The 17734-nt window shown below is 55.0% G+C and overlaps 2 protein-coding genes across 2 annotated transcripts; both read left to right on the top strand.

The window, feature by feature from the left end:
- Nucleotides 1–1702: 1702 nt before the first annotated feature.
- Nucleotides 1703–6019, top strand: AQP2 (aquaporin 2; the record flags this gene model as incomplete). Its single annotated transcript, XM_080939667.1, has 4 exons — nucleotides 1703–2062; nucleotides 4428–4592; nucleotides 5042–5122; nucleotides 5810–6019. 4 exons carry the CDS (start codon nucleotides 1703–1705, stop codon nucleotides 6017–6019), a joined length of 816 nt encoding a protein of 271 aa, XP_080795793.1.
- A 6735-nt stretch (nucleotides 6020–12754) lies between these two features.
- AQP5 (aquaporin 5) lies at nucleotides 12755–16014 on the top strand (the record flags this gene model as incomplete). The annotated part of the gene is made up of 4 exons (XM_080939792.1): nucleotides 12755–13117; nucleotides 14128–14292; nucleotides 14748–14831; nucleotides 15474–16014. 4 exons carry the CDS (start codon nucleotides 12755–12757, stop codon nucleotides 15657–15659), a joined length of 798 nt encoding a protein of 265 aa, XP_080795918.1. The 3' UTR covers nucleotides 15660–16014.
- Nucleotides 16015–17734: the final 1720 nt, after the last annotated feature.

The raw sequence follows: 17734 nt of genomic DNA, 5'->3' as shown, positions 1-17734 counted from the left end.
GAGTCTTTCTGGAGAACCTGTGTTGTGGGGGAAGACCCTGAGCAGGGAGCACTGACTGAGCCTAAGTCCCCAGAGGCTCCTCTGAGCTGGCCTCTGTTGGGTTCCTTTATTGTTTCTTCTTCCTCACTCAATGTCTTTTCCCCTAACAGCCGGCGTTGCAAGTCATGTGTGGGAGGTGAGTGTGCCCGTGCCTGTGTTGTGTACGTGGGTATTTGTTGTGCATCTGACCGTGTTCTGGAAACAGATGTAAGGGAGAAGTGTCACTGTCTGGGCAAGGAGACCAGGGCTCAGAGCATGGCTGGGCAGTGCAGGGTTCTAGTCTAAGCTCAGCCACCAATCTTCTGGAGCGCCCTGGGTAAGTAACAGGCCCTCCTTTGACTTCCCTTAGCGTAACTGTCTCCAGCGCTTGCTCATCGGTTTCTCCCACACTCCTGTTCCTTGCACTGTGGCTGGCCAGGAAGACTAGAAGTCTATCATCAGGAAGCCTTTGTATCCTCAAAGAAGGAAGAGGCATAGGGTAGGTCAGTCTTCTGAGCCTCAACAGCCACAGAAGCTGTGGCAGCAGGTGGCCTTGCAGATCACTGACTAAGATGGGTGACACCCAGACTAGAGAGCCGCTAGCAGGTTCCATGGCCTTCCTGAGTCTGGAGGGCTAGCTGCCCCCCCCCCCACATCCTCAGAAACACCTTTCTCCTATAGTAAGGGTGGCTCTGAGCTCGAAGGTAGTATGTAGTCTGTTGTAGCCTAAGAGACTCTGAGTTTGGGGGAGACCTGTTTGCCCCAAAATGCAAATAGCACTGAGCAATGGCTGACAAAACCTGAGTTCTTCCTGAGAACCAGGAGCCATATTAATGCAGTCCAGTCTTCTAGCCTATGAGATAGCTTCATCATCTATCTCATTTTCAGAGACGAACCAGACATGTCACATCTCAAAGACAGAAGTGTGTACTGCAGAACAGAAGGCCTTGTGTTCCTACTTGACCCTGGGTGACTCTATCGCATAGGGCTGGGGTCCCAGGGCCACTGAAGCCACCCTTGGTTCCAGGTAATGGGAGTTACTCTCCAGCTGGGCTTGTGAAGGTGAAACAATGACTTATGGGTGATTAACTGCAAGAAATCGAGCCCAAGACCTTTTGCCTTGGAAATTTGTCTCCGGCCAACCAGTTGTTTTCCATCCTCTTCCAGAAGAAAGGCCATCCAGTCAGCAGAAAGGGAGCTTTCCTCAGGGTTTGGACTAAGGGTTTGCCCCTTCCTTGGCCAGCCTTTTAGTCAAAGAGAAGGTCACTGGACAGTCTCCTTTGGGGGAACTGGTGCAGGTGGTCACTGTGGGGGCTGGGGAAGCCCTGGGACAGCTCCCTGGAGTAACTGAGGAAAAAAACGAGGAAAACAGCAGACGTCAATCCTTATCTGGAGTTCATTAACGAGGAGAACATTAGTCAGCTGTGAAAGCTAAGATGGGATGATAGGCCTTCGGGTGGGCAGGAGCAGGGGTGGGGGCAAGGCCACCATGGGAGAGCCTGGTGTTGGCAGGAACGCCTCCTTCGCCCCACGTGCCCAGGTCGACGATAGGAAGGCCCTATAAGTGCCCACAGTCTAGCCTCCCCAGAGGCCCAGAGGAAGAGAGAAGAGAGAGAGGGAGGGAGGGAGGAAGAGCCAGCCCCGTGGCCCAGACCACTGGCCAGCGCTCAGAAGGCTGAGCAGCATGTGGGAGCTCCGATCCATAGCCTTCTCCCGAGCCGTGCTGGCCGAGTTCCTGGCCACACTCCTTTTCGTCTTCTTTGGGCTGGGCTCAGCCCTCCAGTGGGCCAGCTCTCCACCCTCCGTGCTTCAGATTGCCGTGGCCTTTGGTCTGGGCATCGGCACCCTAGTTCAGGCTCTGGGCCACATCAGCGGGGCCCACATCAACCCTGCTGTGACTGTGGCCTGCCTGGTGGGTTGCCACGTCTCCTTCCTTCGAGCTGCCTTCTATGTGGCTGCCCAGCTGCTGGGGGCCGTGGCCGGGGCCGCAATCCTCCACGAGATTACTCCAGTAGAAATCCGCGGGGACCTGGCTGTCAATGCTGTGAGTAGCTTGAGTTTTGGCCCTCCTAGGAGGGGCAGACACTGAAAAACCTTGTGAAGGGTAAGATGGGTGGGACAGACTCTGAGCTGGGAAGCAGAGGACCGAAAGGCAGGAACACAGCTACCCAAGGACAGCAACAGAGTCACTGGGAGCAGAGTCCTGGTGGCCACCTGTAGGGCCTTCCACCCAGCACCACCAAGGAAAAGTGGCCTTGATTTCGGTTAGACACAGCAGCCTGGCACTGACAGGGCCCTCGGGGACTCCAAGTGCAGTTGCAAGGATCTAGAGAGCAGCATTGAACACGCAAGGACTGGACAGTGTCCCTCACAAGACAAACACTGACAGCTCTGTACAGTGGGGCAGGTTCCAGGCGGACAGCGCCGCTAAACCCTCAAACCCTGATTCAACCCCCAAACCCATGATCTCTCCCTCAAACAACTATCTGAAGTGCCGCCTGGGCTTTGTCTCACAAACCAAGAAACAGACTTGGGAAGGGAGATGGGAGATGAGATATGTTTGTTTGTTAAGACCAGAAGAAGGACCAGAATCCAGCAAAAGCCTTCAGATGATGCTGAACAGCACCTGGGGCACTTTGAGAGTTGAAGGTGAAGCCTCTGCTCTCCGATCTGTGCAGACTCAGGAATCTGGGGACCCCTTCAGCATGATGTGAGCTCTGTACCCCAAACCAGGAAAGCAAGTGCCTCTCAGGGCTCCTCCTCTTTCATTTCTCCACTGACTCAATCCATTGGCCCTGCACACACATTCCTCTGCTTTCCTCGTGGGGGGAGGTCTTCCCATGAGGGAGTGCTCTTTTTCAAAAACAGAAAGGAGGCTGGGAATTTAGAGCAAAAAGGGGGCAAGAGACAAGTGGAGGGGTGGAGTGTGTCCATTTCTGTTCAGAAATTTAATGAGCTTTTTTTTTTTTTTTTTTTTTTTTTACAACAGGGAGACACACAGCTAGTCAAAGAAGCCCCTGAAAACATATCATAGGCACTGGGGACACTAAAGCCCTAGAGAGCAGCCAGCCCTTGTTCCCCACCATATCCCAGCCTACCCAACCCTCAGCACCAAAGGCTGTTTCTCTGCACTGACCCACCTTAAATGGTAGAGGGAACCCTGTCTGTCTAGAATGAGGCATCACAGGGCCCATTTGCCCTGAGGACAGTGAGAGACCAGTGACCATTCGAGCGGTCAGTGCTCTCTGAGTATGCCACCAAGTGTCAGCTTGGATCCCAGAAGCTGCCATTGATGGAGATCATCCCCGTGCCAGGCCACATACTATCTTATCCTTGGTAGACCACTATAAGTTCCGTTCTGAGGTCTCCCCCTCCCTATGGTTTTAACCCAGCAGTCATTGGACCCAAATCATAGAGGCAATAAATAGTATCATTCAGGGACAGCCCAAGCTTGTGTGACACACCAGACTCACACCTACACCATCAGTTTCTGAACAGCATTACCAGCAAGAATGGGGCTAGAGGCTTGTCCTTGTCACCCTCAATCTTCTAGGATTGGTTTTATTGTCCACACTTACAGAATGAGACACCGTGACCAAAACAGTCTCCCCATGAGTCAGAGGCTGCCAACCTGTAATTCCCAAGTCCTTGTTCCTGTCTCTAAGAGGCTGAGGATAAAACCCAGAAAGACCTTGAAGCAGCAGGCTAGGAGCTCAGGACCTAGAAGAGTGTGGGAGATGAAAGCTGTCACCAATCCACCCCGTGCAGTGCTCAGTCCCAGAAGACAGGGTGTGGGGTGCAGGCTGACAAAACCCTGAGAGAGATGCAGCGTGGGGTGTGGCCACCTTATGAAATGGCCTCTGAGCTCAGCCCCAAGTTCTCTTCTTTCCTGAGGTAGGGGCTGCAGGGGTGATGGGTACCCTTTGTGGGTATGGAAGGTCCGCCTTCAGCATCCTCAAGCCTCACGGGATGTGCAGCCATGGGAACAGAAGCAAGGCCTGAATGCAAGGGGTGGAGGGGAGGCAGAGAGAGGTAAGGGAGGCCAGACTATAGGTTCCTTGACCATGGGACCACAGGAAGACTGACCCCTTGGCAGCCTGTTGCATCAGTATGATTTAGGGATCCCACTAAGCCGTTCTAGTACTAGGTTCAATAGGAGCCTCTTCCCTCTTCTGAAACTCAGAAATCTGAAACACAGTATCTTTTCCCTCTCACAAACATCAGCCTCATTATCTATCAGGTTCTGGGATCCACCTCCCAGCCTCCGGCTGTCCTAGGTCCATCCTCTGCCTTGGGACCAGGATTCAGAAGAGGCAGTGGTTACAATTAAGGTGTGTGTGGGGGGGGCTTCTGGCTCGGAGCCAGAAGCGGATGAGCAGAAGGACTCCTTCCTGCATCTCTCTCTCCAGCTCCACAACAACGCCACAGCTGGCCAGGCGGTGACTGTAGAGCTCTTCCTGACCATGCAGCTGGTGCTCTGCGTGTTTGCCTCTACGGATGAGCGCCGCGGTGACAACCTCGGTAGCCCTGCCCTCTCCATTGGTTTCTCTGTTACCCTGGGCCACCTCCTTGGGGTAAGTCGTAGCCACAGGTCCCAGCTGCCCTACAGCTACATTTCACTGTAGAGGTGGATAAACACACCTCCCCAGAGGAGCTACCACACAAAATGTCTGAGGAGGACTCATAACTGAAGCTGTGACCCCTGAAAGATCAGAGAGCCTTCCAGTCTCAAGTGAATACAAGCCCAGGAATTAACCACCCACAGTTCCCATCTCCTTCTTTTGAGCCCTGGCCTTACTATATTAGTCTAGGTTGTCCTGAAACTCACTGAGTAGACCAGGGTGTCCTTGAACTCACAGAGATCTTGCCTCCCAAGTGCTGGGATGAAGGTGTGGATCGCTAGTCCCAACTTTCACGGGTTCACTTTAAGCTGAGGCCAAGCATTCCCAGCACTGGGAAAGAAGATGGGGGTACCCTGCGCTGTCCTCACCCCCTTTCCTCCTCTACCCACCTCCCACCACAGATCTATTTCACCGGCTGCTCCATGAATCCAGCCCGCTCCCTGGCTCCAGCCGTTGTCACTGGCAAGTTTGATGATCACTGGGTAATGGCCAAACCCCTGCCTACCCCATTCCTAGAAATCACCCCAGAGAGACATCAGGGGCCATATGGTGGGAGGGAGGGGTCTTTTAATCCCTTTCCATTTGTCCTGAGGTCCTGGGAAACCTTTGTTCCACTCCGCAGAGCTATGCCAAAGATTCTGTCTTCCTCTGTCCCTTCCTATAAATGAAAATAACAGTCAGTATTTTATTGGCTTTCTTGGGAGAAATTAAGCAAGCTTATTTCCATAACACCGTGCCTGGCATTCAGAACCTAGCAAATGATATTCATACTTAACAGTTAGCAGTGTTTGGTGTGTGCTGGGCGTTTTTCTTCGAGCTTTGCAAACCTTTAAGCCCGTTTAATTGCCTCATCTCTAGAAGTGAGCATTCTTGTAGGGAAAGAATACAAGCTCAGAGGCAGTGACTGTCTAAATTCACATAAGTGGTGGAGTCAAGTCTTAGTTCCAGGCAGCCGGCTTCAGAACTTGCCCACTCGCCCCCCCCCCCACACACACCCCCAACACTAACAAGTTGGCTGCTCAAGACGACCTTTATTGCATAAGTCTCGACTCTATCAGAGGCACAGGAGAGCCTGTTCCTACGCTAGCCGGGACAGCAGCGTGTCCACACGGTGCTGCCGGCTGGGCGAGCGGCTGCCAGAGCCATCTTCTCCCCACCCCCGCCCCCAGGTCTTCTGGATCGGACCCCTGGTGGGCGCCATCCTCGGCTCCCTCCTCTACAACTACCTGCTGTTCCCCTCGGCAAAGAGCCTGCAGGAGCGCCTGGCAGTGCTCAAGGGCCTGGAGCCGGACACCGACTGGGAGGAACGTGAAGTGCGGCGGCGGCAGTCGGTGGAGCTCCACTCTCCGCAGAGCCTGCCTCGGGGCAGCAAGGCCTGAGCGCCCCCGCAGCGCAGCGCCGCCGGCCGGCGGCTCCCTCCCTCCCCCAGGCCCGCCGTCGGTTCCCATACAGAGTGCCTGCTCCAGCGCCTGCAAGGGCGGTGAGCCTCAAGAAGGGGCTCGCCCGGGAGCCTGACAGCACCTCCGCCCCGAAGCCTTGGTTCCAGCTACCCTCGAGCTCGCCCCTTGCAGGGAACCAGACACACTTGGACCGAGGCAGTGGGGAGGGAAGGCAAGCGGGCGAGAGACGGAGAGCTCTGGAGAGCCCGCTCTGGTGTCTGGGGAGAAGTACATAGAGACCACCTTGGGGGTGGGGTCTGTGCTTAGTGCACCTCATTTTATTAGGGTGTAAAAGTGCTCGTCTCCGCGTGTTTCTTTCCTCACGTACAGAGTCTGCATGTTCCTGAACGTGACCCCGAGTGCCCGTGGTGATACAGGGCCGGGGACTTTCATTCTCGCTTTGACCCTCTCCTTCTGTGCCTGCAATAAATCCATTTCCTCTGCTGTAGATGAGTCCTCCCTTGCAGCCAGCCCCAGAAAAGGGGGGTGGGGGCTGGCTTCCAACCTCTTCTTTGAACCTCTGGGGAAGATTCCACAAGATTCCACCAGGGCTCAGCCCAAAGACTTGCCAGGGCTCATTGCTGGAAGGAACTTGTCAACTAGAGAACAAGTCCCTAGAAACGACCTCTAGGGAAGGGACGGCTGGGTATCCAAGGACTTTCTACCCCCGAGGGAGGGCTCTTCAAGGGGGAGAGGGGAGCCAGGCATACGGGTGTGCAAGACTCCATCCCCACGGACCAACTCCCCCCCACACACACACCTAAAGATTAGCCTTCCACTTGGGCAAAGAAAACAAAAGCCCTCTGTGGGGCCCCAGCCTTTGTCCCAGGAGAGGGGGAGATTTGCAACGAGACACGGCTTGAAAGGAGACACTCGGTTTCGCAAGTGAGTCCTGGATCCCGGAACACTGCGCATGCCTATGGCTGTCAGGGCAAGGTGCTCAGGCATGCAACCACAGGCACCGGGCCACACCCCTCCATCACTTATTGTCCTTCCTCCCCAGGAATCTCGGTTCCCTCTTTCCTTCCTCCCAGCCCTGTGCTCCACCCTCTTCCAGTTCCCACCGCCTGACAGTTACAGTGTGTGGACCCTGCCGCCTGCAGAAGGAGAGGCAGAGAGGCGGGTCGGAATCTAGAGTCCGGGTCAGGGCAACGTTTCTCCAATGAGATTAAGCTGGGATTAGGTGAGGCGGTGCGTGTAAAGATGCCGTGTTCACTGTGATTCATGACACCCTTATCACACAGTATTAGGATCATTTTCATTCTTGCTGCCTTCTTGGGTAGGTGAAGGCAGAAGAGGCCAGACCTCTAACCTCCTCTGCTTCTTGTGGCTAAAGCAAAGGAGAGCCCTGGGGTCCCAGGGTCCAGACAGGAGATGGGTTTACTCTTGGCCCCATCCTGGTCTTCAAGCCTTTCCTTATTGCCTGCACCCTAGCAGCCTTCCCCTTCCTTTCTCATCCACACTTCTCTCCAGCCACTGCCTAACTAATCTAAGGGTCTCCATGGCCTCTGTCACCCCCACATTCTCCAGGCTTCTGACTCCATTTGTCCCCTTCATGCTCCAACACCCCATTCATGTGACCATGGATGCAGAGGGAAATCTCTGTAACTGACCTTCCTGTGTCCTTAACCAAATTTCTCACTGGAGGCAAGAAGAGGTGTTCTGGATGCACATGCTGTAGAAAGGACCTTGCCGAACTCCAGCAGCTGGTGACAGTGACCTGACCTCACGGCTGTCAGAAGAGTGACCTCTGGGGCTGCCTCTCAGTCACTGCCCTGAAAGTCCAAAGGCACTTCACCCTCAACACACCCCTCTTGAAGGTCAAGAATGTATCTGAACCACTTTCTGAGTCACATCCTTTCCCGAGACCGGGGCCAGAGGTCACAGCAAGTGCTGGGGCCTCCGATGTGCTAACCTTTATCTAATGAAAACCTTTGGTCAGGATAATAGGCCCCAGCCATGTACCATGTACACCTTTGCTACTTCCAGATAATTCCCTTGGCATCCCAACCTTGTGAGACAGACAGAGCAAATGCTTCCTTTCCCATTTGATTCTGAAACTGAGGCCCTACAGTCTGGCCCAAAGACACACAGCTAATACACAGCAGAGCCAAGACTTGAACCCAGGACATCTTATGCAAAACCCCGTATCTTTTCAAAGAGGCAAGCTCTAGGCTCTTCCTGCCATCCTCTGGCAGAAACCGGAACACTCAGCACGGCTGGCCCAGCCTAGTCCAGACCCCAATCATGTAGTGGACGAGGAGCCTTGAAGAGGGTGGTCAGAGTCGGGAGAAATTACACAAGGACTCTAGGAGCATACAGCCAAGAAGGTGGAGGTCAGGTACACCCAAACTAGACAGACACAGGACAGCACCCAGGCAGGTGGACAGGTTTCCAGATCCCCAAGCTGGGGGATGCGGGGCTCTGGGCTGACAGGAGGAAGTGGCTGAGCCTGTCCCAGCAGCACCCTTTCTCCCTTCGTACCCAAGGACTTCATACCCCCAACAATTGCTTCAATATCTGTTTCTCCAAAATGTGATCCTATACGTATAGCTTGCCTCTCAGGCAGAGTGTTAAGTTCTCCAGGGGCAAGACATCCTCTTACACTCTCTCTCTCCCTCCCTCTCTCTCTCTCTCTCTCTCTCTCTCTCTCTCTCTCTCTCTCTCTCTGTCTTGTCTAACTCAATGTTCTGCATATAGTAAACACTCAGTAAATGCTCAGTTGCCAATTAATGTTTTCTCCTGAAACTTACAAGTGTTACAGTACAGGTGCCAGAAACAGTCCCAGACCCCCAACATTTCCACCCCAGGCCTGTTTACACCCCAGGGAATCCAGAGGTTCCTAGTTAGGAGATAGGGGACAAAAGCTTTTCTCTGAAAGATGCTAGCCCCCTTGCCACAAGTGGAAGGCAACCCTCCCCAGCCCAACAGTTCCCAGGGGGCTTCCATTGAGCAGGAAGGCTAGAACCATGAGTGCACGGGGAAAATTTATCATCATCATCTTTTACCCTATGTGTTGTAAACATTTTCCTGCATATATGTCTGTGCACTGTGTGTGTTTGGTGTCCACAGAAGCCGGAAGAGGACGTCCCTCAGACATAATTACAAACTGTTGTGAGCTGCCATGTGGGCACTGGGAACGAAACCCAGGTCTCCCGGAAGAGCAGCCAGTGCTTTTAACCACAGAGTCATCTCTCCAGCCCCCAGTTCTAAAGTATAGCACCTATGACAGCGGGGGGGGGGGAATCACAGCCCCATTGTTCCCCCAAAGGGCCCCGGTTCTCTTAATCTTTAATTCAGGTTGGATCCTTGGCTCTGACACAGAAAAGAACTCCAGGAGAAGCCAGTAAGAAACAGAGTTGGAGTCCATTAAATGACAGCTTTGATGAAAGTAAGAACCACCTGAGTGGGTGGGTACAGGCTTCTCAGTGAAGTGTCCCAGTGAAATGTCCGAGTATTAGCCATATATAATGTGACTCTCAGAGGGTTGCTAAGAAACTGTTTTTCCTTCAATAAATGAGATTTGAAGGTGGCTCTGGAGGCGGCTCTGGAGGGATAGGATTACAATTTGATAAAATAAAACCAGAAACCTCTAAGGTTAGAATGCATTGTTTTACCGTACAGGGTGTTTCTGGTGAGAGTCCTAGAAAATTACAGGTTTACAACTGAGCAGGAAGAAGCCTTAAGCAAACGTTAAGAGCCTTGAAGTTAATGACTCTGAACTAGTGAGTCCCCTTTCTATAGCAGATTATAAAGTGACTTCAGAGGAGCCTTAGATGGGGTTACAATGAGATAAGGAATGCAACAGATACCACAGCCTCACAGCTGGTCAAGATAGCTTTTCATGGTAAACGGGGTCTTTTCTGAGAGACACAGAAAACGGAGCATCTACACTGGGAAGGGAGAAAGGCCTTAAGCACATGCTGCCAATGGTGTTGGAATTTCCTATTTTCTCAGGCAAGAGCTCCGCCCACACTCTAGGGCCAGGGGTTTCTCTCTCTTCCAAGTAACTCTACCACACCTTATCTCCAGGAAGAGATCTAGTGACCACGATGGCCCGAGATATGAAAAGGTCTCAGACACAGCCTTGGCAACAGAATCAGATGCTGCTTGGAGTAACTTGACAGGTGGAGCCTCTTTAGTTACAGCAAAAGGATTCCTTGTGACCAAGTCTGCCTGAGAAGTTGTGGTATCCATCCCAGCCTGAGTCGGTGACTTCCGACTTCTGGTCTCCACACAAAGTTGCTTGGAGTTAAATCACGTCTGAAGTAGAGACAATTCAGACCTCTATTTTAATCCATAAAATGTCAAGAACGAGTTCTTTTGTTTGTTTTTGAAATAGGATCTCGCTGTGTAGCCTTTGGATGACCTAGAACTTACTATGTAGACCAGTCTGTCCTTGAACTCAGAGATCTGCCTGTCTCTGCCTCCCAAAGGTTGGAAAGAAAGGCTACCATGCCTGACCAAAACTAGTTTTTCTTTTTCCTCCCCTGGCACTGGGCATTGAACTTGGGCCGCTGTATGCTAGCCAGGGGCTCTACCACTGAGCTATGTTTCCAGCAAGAACAAGTTCTCGGCCTTTCCAGTCCTTTAGCTGGGAAAGAGTAGGCTCAAATTCTCAGACAGCAGCTTCCTTTCATGGCCAGTCTCCTAATAGCACGTGAGTCCTGTCCACTCTAAGAGGGCAGATTGTGAGACCTATGGGTTCAGGAAGACTGTGCCTGGGCAGAGAAGATGCATTTAAAAGGAGGGAGGAAAGGAAATCAAGTGCAGCCACAAGCAAGATGTCTGGCCTGAAGGTCTCTGATCCTGGATGTACTTACTGCCCTGCTCTGCTGGGGACATAGCCCTGCGACTCCGGAGAAAAGAACAGTCCACCTGACCAGAGCCGTTGGGGAGGAGTCGCTCAGCAGGAAATGCCAGGCAGAATGGGAACAATAGTGGGGTTTCTTTGGACCCTGTTTTCTTTGGCCTCTTAGCTGCCACCTGGCCCAAAGTTCCTCCTCCCGGTTCTTGCCTTTCTGGAGGCCCCACCCCCCCCACCCCCCCCCCCCCCGCTGGACACGTGTATCTCTTCTCTTTCTCTGCTGCACTCTGTTCAATGGCCCTAGGAGGCTTTTAAAATCGATCAAGGCATGAGGTAGCTTCCCCGGGCCTTGCCCTATGGCTGGCACCATGCCAAGTGCTCAAGCATGAACGGGGGTGGGGTGGGGGGTGGGGGGTATGCAGCTCCTTTTCTGGGACCCTGCAGGTGGGTCCTTGCCCTGCCCCCAACCCCTGGAAAACCCTCCAATCTCCTTCCACACATACCAAACCTGCAGAGGGGAAGATGGAGGGCTGGGAGGGGCTATGGAGAGGGTCTGGAAGCCCGGAGAGAAGGGGAAAAAAAGGACAAGAGGGAGCTGGGGACTTGAAAAATGTGTTTCCCAGTCCAAGAGTGGGAGGACTTGATGGGGTGGGGGTGGGGGCCAGAAAGACAAACTAGGAAAGTGAGATCAACGGGTAGAAACAAAGACTCACAGATTAAAAGAAACGAAGAGAAGGTGGAGTAGCTAGAGCTAGAAACAGTAATGGACGGACTGACTGTAAAAAATAAAAATAATTAAATTAAAAATAAAGAAAAAAAAAGCAGAAACCAAGAGTCAGAGAGACGGACATGTCGGGGGGAGGGTTGGGGGACTGTCACGTTGGGAGAAAGAACAAGGGGGATAAGAAGCGAATAACCACTCGGTGGTCTAAAGTGAGGGAGTTCTGGGGTTGGAAACAGAAGAGGCCAAGAGCCTTCCCTCTGACCCGTCTCAGGGCCACTACTCTGAGCCCAAACAACCCAAGTTGGTAAACATTCCAAGGTCCCCACGGGTTGCTACTGAACGTCTGCCTCCTAGAGCCGGCTGCCTAGAGCCGGCGCTGCCACGCGCGGCGTCGAGGATTGCCAGCAGGCTGGCCCTGTGCTCCTGACCCAACGCCCCCGCTCCCGCCGGGCTGGACCGGGGAGAGGCCCACGATCGCCGAACCGCCCCCGCCACAGGCGGATAGGGATCTAAGAGGCGCTGTCCTCAGAGAATCGCATCACTCTGGCCCGGCCGTGGGTGAGACCGGGTCAGGATGCTCCAGTCGCACGAGCCCGAGGAGGAGAAGAGGGGAAGGCTGCCGGCCGGCCCCGGACGCCGGTAAAGGCCGGCCGCAGAGGGACTTCCAGAGCTCAGTGCGAGCGGAGAGCCGGGACCGAGCTCAGCAGCCCGGAGAGCTCGGCACGCACGTCGGCCAGGAGGGCGCGGGAGCAGCGTTGGGCGCAGGATGCGCGCGACCCAGGCCGGGGGGCCGGTCTACACCGCCGCGTGGGTCACGTGGCCCGGGCGGGTCCGCCGCTGTGCGGCCGGGGGGCCGGGGGCGCGCGGGCCCGGGGGCGGCGAGCGCGCGCCCGCCAGGCTCGCTCCCTGCGCGCTGTGCTGGCCCCTGGGCGCCGGAGCCGCCCCCGGCCCCCCCGCGCTCTGCCCGCCGCGGGGCGCGCGCCCTCTATATAGCGCGCCCCTGCCCGGTCCGCGCCAGGCCGCCTGCCACGGAGTGGGCACCGCACGGCGCACAGAGCCCCGCAGACAGACGCCCGCCGCTGCCAGCGCCGCCCCGACGGCCGCCCCGCAACGCTCCCGCTGCCACCGGGCCCCCAAGGCCACCATGAAAAAGGAGGTGTGCTCCGTTGCCTTCTTCAAGGCGGTGTTCGCAGAGTTCCTGGCCACCCTCATCTTCGTCTTCTTTGGCCTGGGCTCGGCACTCAAGTGGCCCTCGGCGCTGCCCACCATCCTGCAGATCTCCATAGCCTTTGGTCTGGCCATAGGTACCTTGGCCCAAGCTCTGGGACCTGTGAGTGGTGGCCACATCAATCCGGCCATTACTTTGGCCCTCTTAATAGGCAACCAGATCTCGCTGCTCCGAGCTGTCTTCTACGTGGCAGCCCAGCTGGTGGGCGCCATTGCTGGAGCCGGCATCCTGTACTGGTTGGCGCCAGGCAATGCCCGGGGTAACCTGGCCGTCAATGCGGTGAGTGTTCATCAAACTGTGGAGGGATGGGCAGGGACCCTGGGGACATTTCAAACCAAACCCTCCATGGTTCTCCATCTTGAGAACGGGTACAGCCAAAACACCAGCGCACAACTTTGCCAGGCTGAGCACCCTCCTGGCCAAGCTTGGGGCTCACCTGTCCTGGCTTCTTTCTCTTCACATTCCACCTCATCTACCCCTCTCCTCTTAGGCTGCTCTTCCTGGCCTAACTCCCCATGGCCAAGAAACATCTTGTTGATTTCTAATCTCACTCATGAGTTCTTTCTTGTCACCCCCTTGGTGGTGTCGTCTTAATAGACCCGCCAGAGAGCAGTGGATAGCAGTCAGTCATGGTCTGGAGCAACTGTGATCTCCCTGCGCTTCCAGTTTATTAGCCATGACACTGAGGTGATCAGAGCACAGCAGCTGTTGTGGGGATTACACTTGGAAGCCATGATGTGACGCACCCCCAATACTGGATTCCCCCTTTTGGAACCCCTGCTCCTGCCTCTTGCTGTCTCCCCGTTTTTGCAGCCCTAGATTCAGCCCCCTGTCCTATGTGAACTGGGCTCATTAATCAAACACAGAGGAGGATTTTCTCGGCCATTGTCAGGCAGTGAGTCAGCCACACTGGAGAGACGGGTTTGAAGTTGGCACCGGCAGCGGGTCAGGCACGGATAGGAGGCCAGGGGCTGTTTGCAGCAGGCAAACTGGGCAGCTGCCCACAGGAAGGAGGGTAAATGCCAGCTCATGGGGGCCGGGGATTGGGCAGAGCCCTTGACACGATGGCACCCAGGAAAACTTGCTGACACCCTACCTTCTGGCTACAGGCCTGAGCTTCAAGCTTGTGCACACCGAAGTGCAGTTTCTCCAGCAAATGGCCTGTCTGGGTCATGCTCTTGGCTCCCAAGAGCTCATCCTCTAGGTGTCCTTGAAGACCAGAGCCTTGCTTGTCCACCCCTGTCACAGAGCCTGAAGGCAGCAGGTCCTAACGCAGCTCTCCCTTGCAGCTGAGCAACAGCACCACTCCGGGCAAGGCCATGGTGGTGGAGTTGATCCTGACCTTCCAGCTGGCCCTGTGCATCTTCTCGTCCACGGACGCCCGCCGCACCAGCCCGGTGGGCTCCCCGGCCTTGTCCATTGGCTTGTCCGTCACACTGGGGCATCTTGTGGGGGTGAGTAGCCCTGACACGGCTGGGGTGTCATGGAGATGGACAGTGGAACCCCAGAACCCCAGCTCCTCCAGATGGGTAGGACCCAGCAGAGTCTAAGACCGGGTCTTGAGTGTCTAGGCTGTAGCCTTGCTGGACACTGGGTTTGACGTCGCCCACCTTCCACCCCTAAAAATTAAACCCATCTGGACTGAGAAACAGAAAAAGCGGAAGGGAGAGTGAGCGTAGAGACTCGAGTGGAGCAGAGAGGCTGAGAAGGCGAGAGGATGTGTGTCTGGGAGTGCGTGGTTTGGTGGGCACTTAGGCTGCATGGACAGTCAGCATCCTAGGAACTCAGAAACCTGGATTTGAGATGTGACTGGTCCCTGCACCGAGTGTCCCTGAGAGAGTCAGAGTTCTGTGGGGGTGGAAGGGATGGCGCCTGCCTCGACATGACGACCCCCTCCCCATCTACCCAGATCTACTTCACCGGCTGTTCCATGAACCCAGCCCGATCTTTCGGCCCCGCGGTGGTCATGAATCGGTTCAGCCCCTCTCACTGGGTGAGTGCGGGCCTTCCCCCTGGCTCCTGAAAACACTGGACTGAAAATCCAGAAGTGACCGAACTTTCTGGGTGTTGTCGGCCCAGAACTTGGGGGTTGGAAAGAGAAAAGAAGGCAGAAGGGGCTGACATGCAGCCAGAGGAGAGCAGGGTAAATCAGCGCGTCTTTAGAAGTGCATTCGGGAAGGGGGTGTCTGTTAATCTGAGGATTTTGTCTGCCCCTCCATATATCTGTCCCCTGATGTTATATTTCTCTATCCCTGTGGTCTGGGACGGTCGTCCTGGACAGTGTTTTCATGTGTCAGCTGAGCTTGAAACTCCAAAAAGGGTGATAGAGCCTTGGTGGGCTCCACTTTGGAAGACACATGTATTGGGGGCCCTGTCCATCTCTTCAGATGGCTCTCTTTGGGGGTGGCATTAGGAATCCCATCTTTCCTGGGCTCTGCCTGCCTCCTTGGAGGTTCTGTGGTCCATGACTTCGGTAACAGTATCAGTCCCCGAGGTGGAAAGACACCTTTCCCTCTGGAGGCCTGAAAATCTGTGTCCACTTTTGTTCAAGGTCCGTGGGATCCGTGTTCTGCTGGGGAAGGTCGTGGGCCCCGAGTCCTGGGGCTCACCTTCCGATTGAACGCTGTCTTTGCAGGTCTTCTGGGTAGGACCTATTGTGGGGGCCATCCTGGCTGCAATCCTCTACTTCTACCTGCTCTTCCCCACCTCTCTGAGCCTCCACGATCGTGTGGCCGTTGTCAAAGGCACATATGAGCCGGAGGAGGACTGGGAAGATCACCGAGAGGAGCGGAAGAAGACCATCGAACTGACAGCACACTGACTGGTGCCGGGCAGGGGCCAGTCCCTCAGCCCCTGAACCCCTGAAGAAAAGGAAGTCAAAGAGTTTGAAGCACCTCCCCCCAGCATCCTCTCAGCTGGGGAAGAGGCATTGGATCCCCGCGCCGCACACAGGGGTGGGAGCGGAAGCCCATGATGGAACACTTGGGTGTGGGCCAAGGGCTGGAGTCTTGACAGGGACGGGGCCTCTTTGGAATTAGGCAGAATGTCTGCCACGGCTCAGACCTCAGAGACTGTGAACGCAGTGCCAAGCTCACAGGCGGTCCAGGGCCACACCAAAACGGGGTGACAGCCTGCTTATCTCCCCCAACCCAATATCTCAATTGCCAAGGCCGGCCCCCAGGTGGACAGAGAGGACACTCCCCCAGAGCTCTTCAGGAGAAGGACAGTTCATCAAGTGCCTTCTTATTTATTTCCGGTCAAGGATGGGGCGGGGGAACCGCTGCTGGTATTTGGGTTGGGCACTTCCCAATAAACCACAGATCTTCATATTGTGTCCTCATCTCCCTCCGGAAGCCTCTCGGGACAGTCACATCTCCCGCTTGTGATGCTACAGCCTCACGAATGCTCACTAGAGAGCACAAGGAAGACCAGGAGACAGGTCCCCAGGAAAGAAAGGGAAACTGAGACTCGGGGAGGCTGAGAGAGCCAGAGAGCTGGAGAGAGGAGAGCTCAAATGTAGAGACAGGATACAGAAACAGCACAAGAGACCAGGAGAGGGCTGAGGGCCCACATCCAAGTCACATGTCCCTCCCACCTATCCCTTCAGCTATGTCAACTCTGACACTTGAAGAGGGCCCGAGTGTGCCAGGCGGGGTGGGGAAGTGAACCAGCCACAGCTCCTTGGAATTCCAAAGGGATGACCAGCCAGGTTCAGTCCCAAGAGTCCCCACCTAGAGCTTCCTTTTCTGGGACTCCCCATGTTGTGTGATGGGAGACCAGGCTCAGAGGTTCACAACAACAGCTACTTACCCAGCTCCTTCCTGGGTCACCGTTTGGGGCTGGGGAGTGGTCCGTGACACCCTCGGTTGCTGCTGACAGGAACCAGATGATGTAAGGCTGAGGTGCTTGGCCCTGACTGCCTCACTGTGAGGAGCAGGGTAGAGACACACAGCTACTCAGTTCCCGGAGTCCTTAAGGAGTCCAGAGTGGCCACTGGCATCCAAATCTTTTTTGTTTGTTTGTTTTGCAAGACAAAGGTTCTCTGTGTAGTACTGTCCTGGAACTTGCTGTGTCGACCAGGCTGGCCTTAAACTCAGAGATCTGCCTGCTTCTGCCTCTCAAGTGCTGGCACTTGACCACTGACCAGCCTTGCTTGCTGCAGCTGGAGTGACGGACCCTTACGGTGGTATATATTTACCTGCCACATGGGTTGCTTTGAGAAAATGAGACGGTGACCGGGGGTTAGACACTAGTAAGGACAGCCCCTCTGAGAGATGGATGAGCAATGGGGTCTGCTCTCCAAACACTCCCGAGGCCACTGCTCCTCAGCAGATCTCTCTCCCTCTCGCCTCAGCTCTGCCCCCAGAAGAGTGGGAAGAAGCTACCGACCCAGGCTAGGAGGCCGGACCACCCAGCCCTCCTTCAAAACATCCTGGGGTCGCAAGGCAGAGGAAACCGCTGGACCCAGGCCTATCTGCCCCGCTGACTTCCTGATGGGGGTGGGGATGGAAACTGCCCTGCTGGCTGCAAGTGTCAGGTCTAGCCAGCAGGGGGCAGACTCGCCCACCAAATCCATACTCGACAGTTCTTTGGCCAGACAAGGACTGGGCTCCTGAAGAGCACAAAGGATGCTTCGGGCTTAGGTTCCCAGGGCCACCAGGGAGCAGCCTCTCACTAGCACAGTCACATCACTACCCAGGAGAGGGTTCAGAAGAGAACAAAGTCTCACTCCAGCTTTCAGACAACTCTGATTTGCAAACCCCACTCTGATGGACCCCGAAAGGGTACAGAGTACACAGGGGGCCTATAAGATCCTCAGCATGGGTGGGGCATCTAGCCAGTGGGAGTTACCTACAGACCTGCAGCTTCCTGCAGGTGACATCTTCCTTGCTCTTG

This window comes from Micromys minutus (assembly GCF_963924665.1).
Source record: "Micromys minutus genome assembly, chromosome: 27".
NCBI lineage: Eukaryota > Metazoa > Chordata > Mammalia > Rodentia > Muridae > Micromys > Micromys minutus.
The sequence above is the reverse complement of the archived record's forward strand: the minus strand, read 5'-3'. Positions and strand labels throughout refer to the sequence as shown.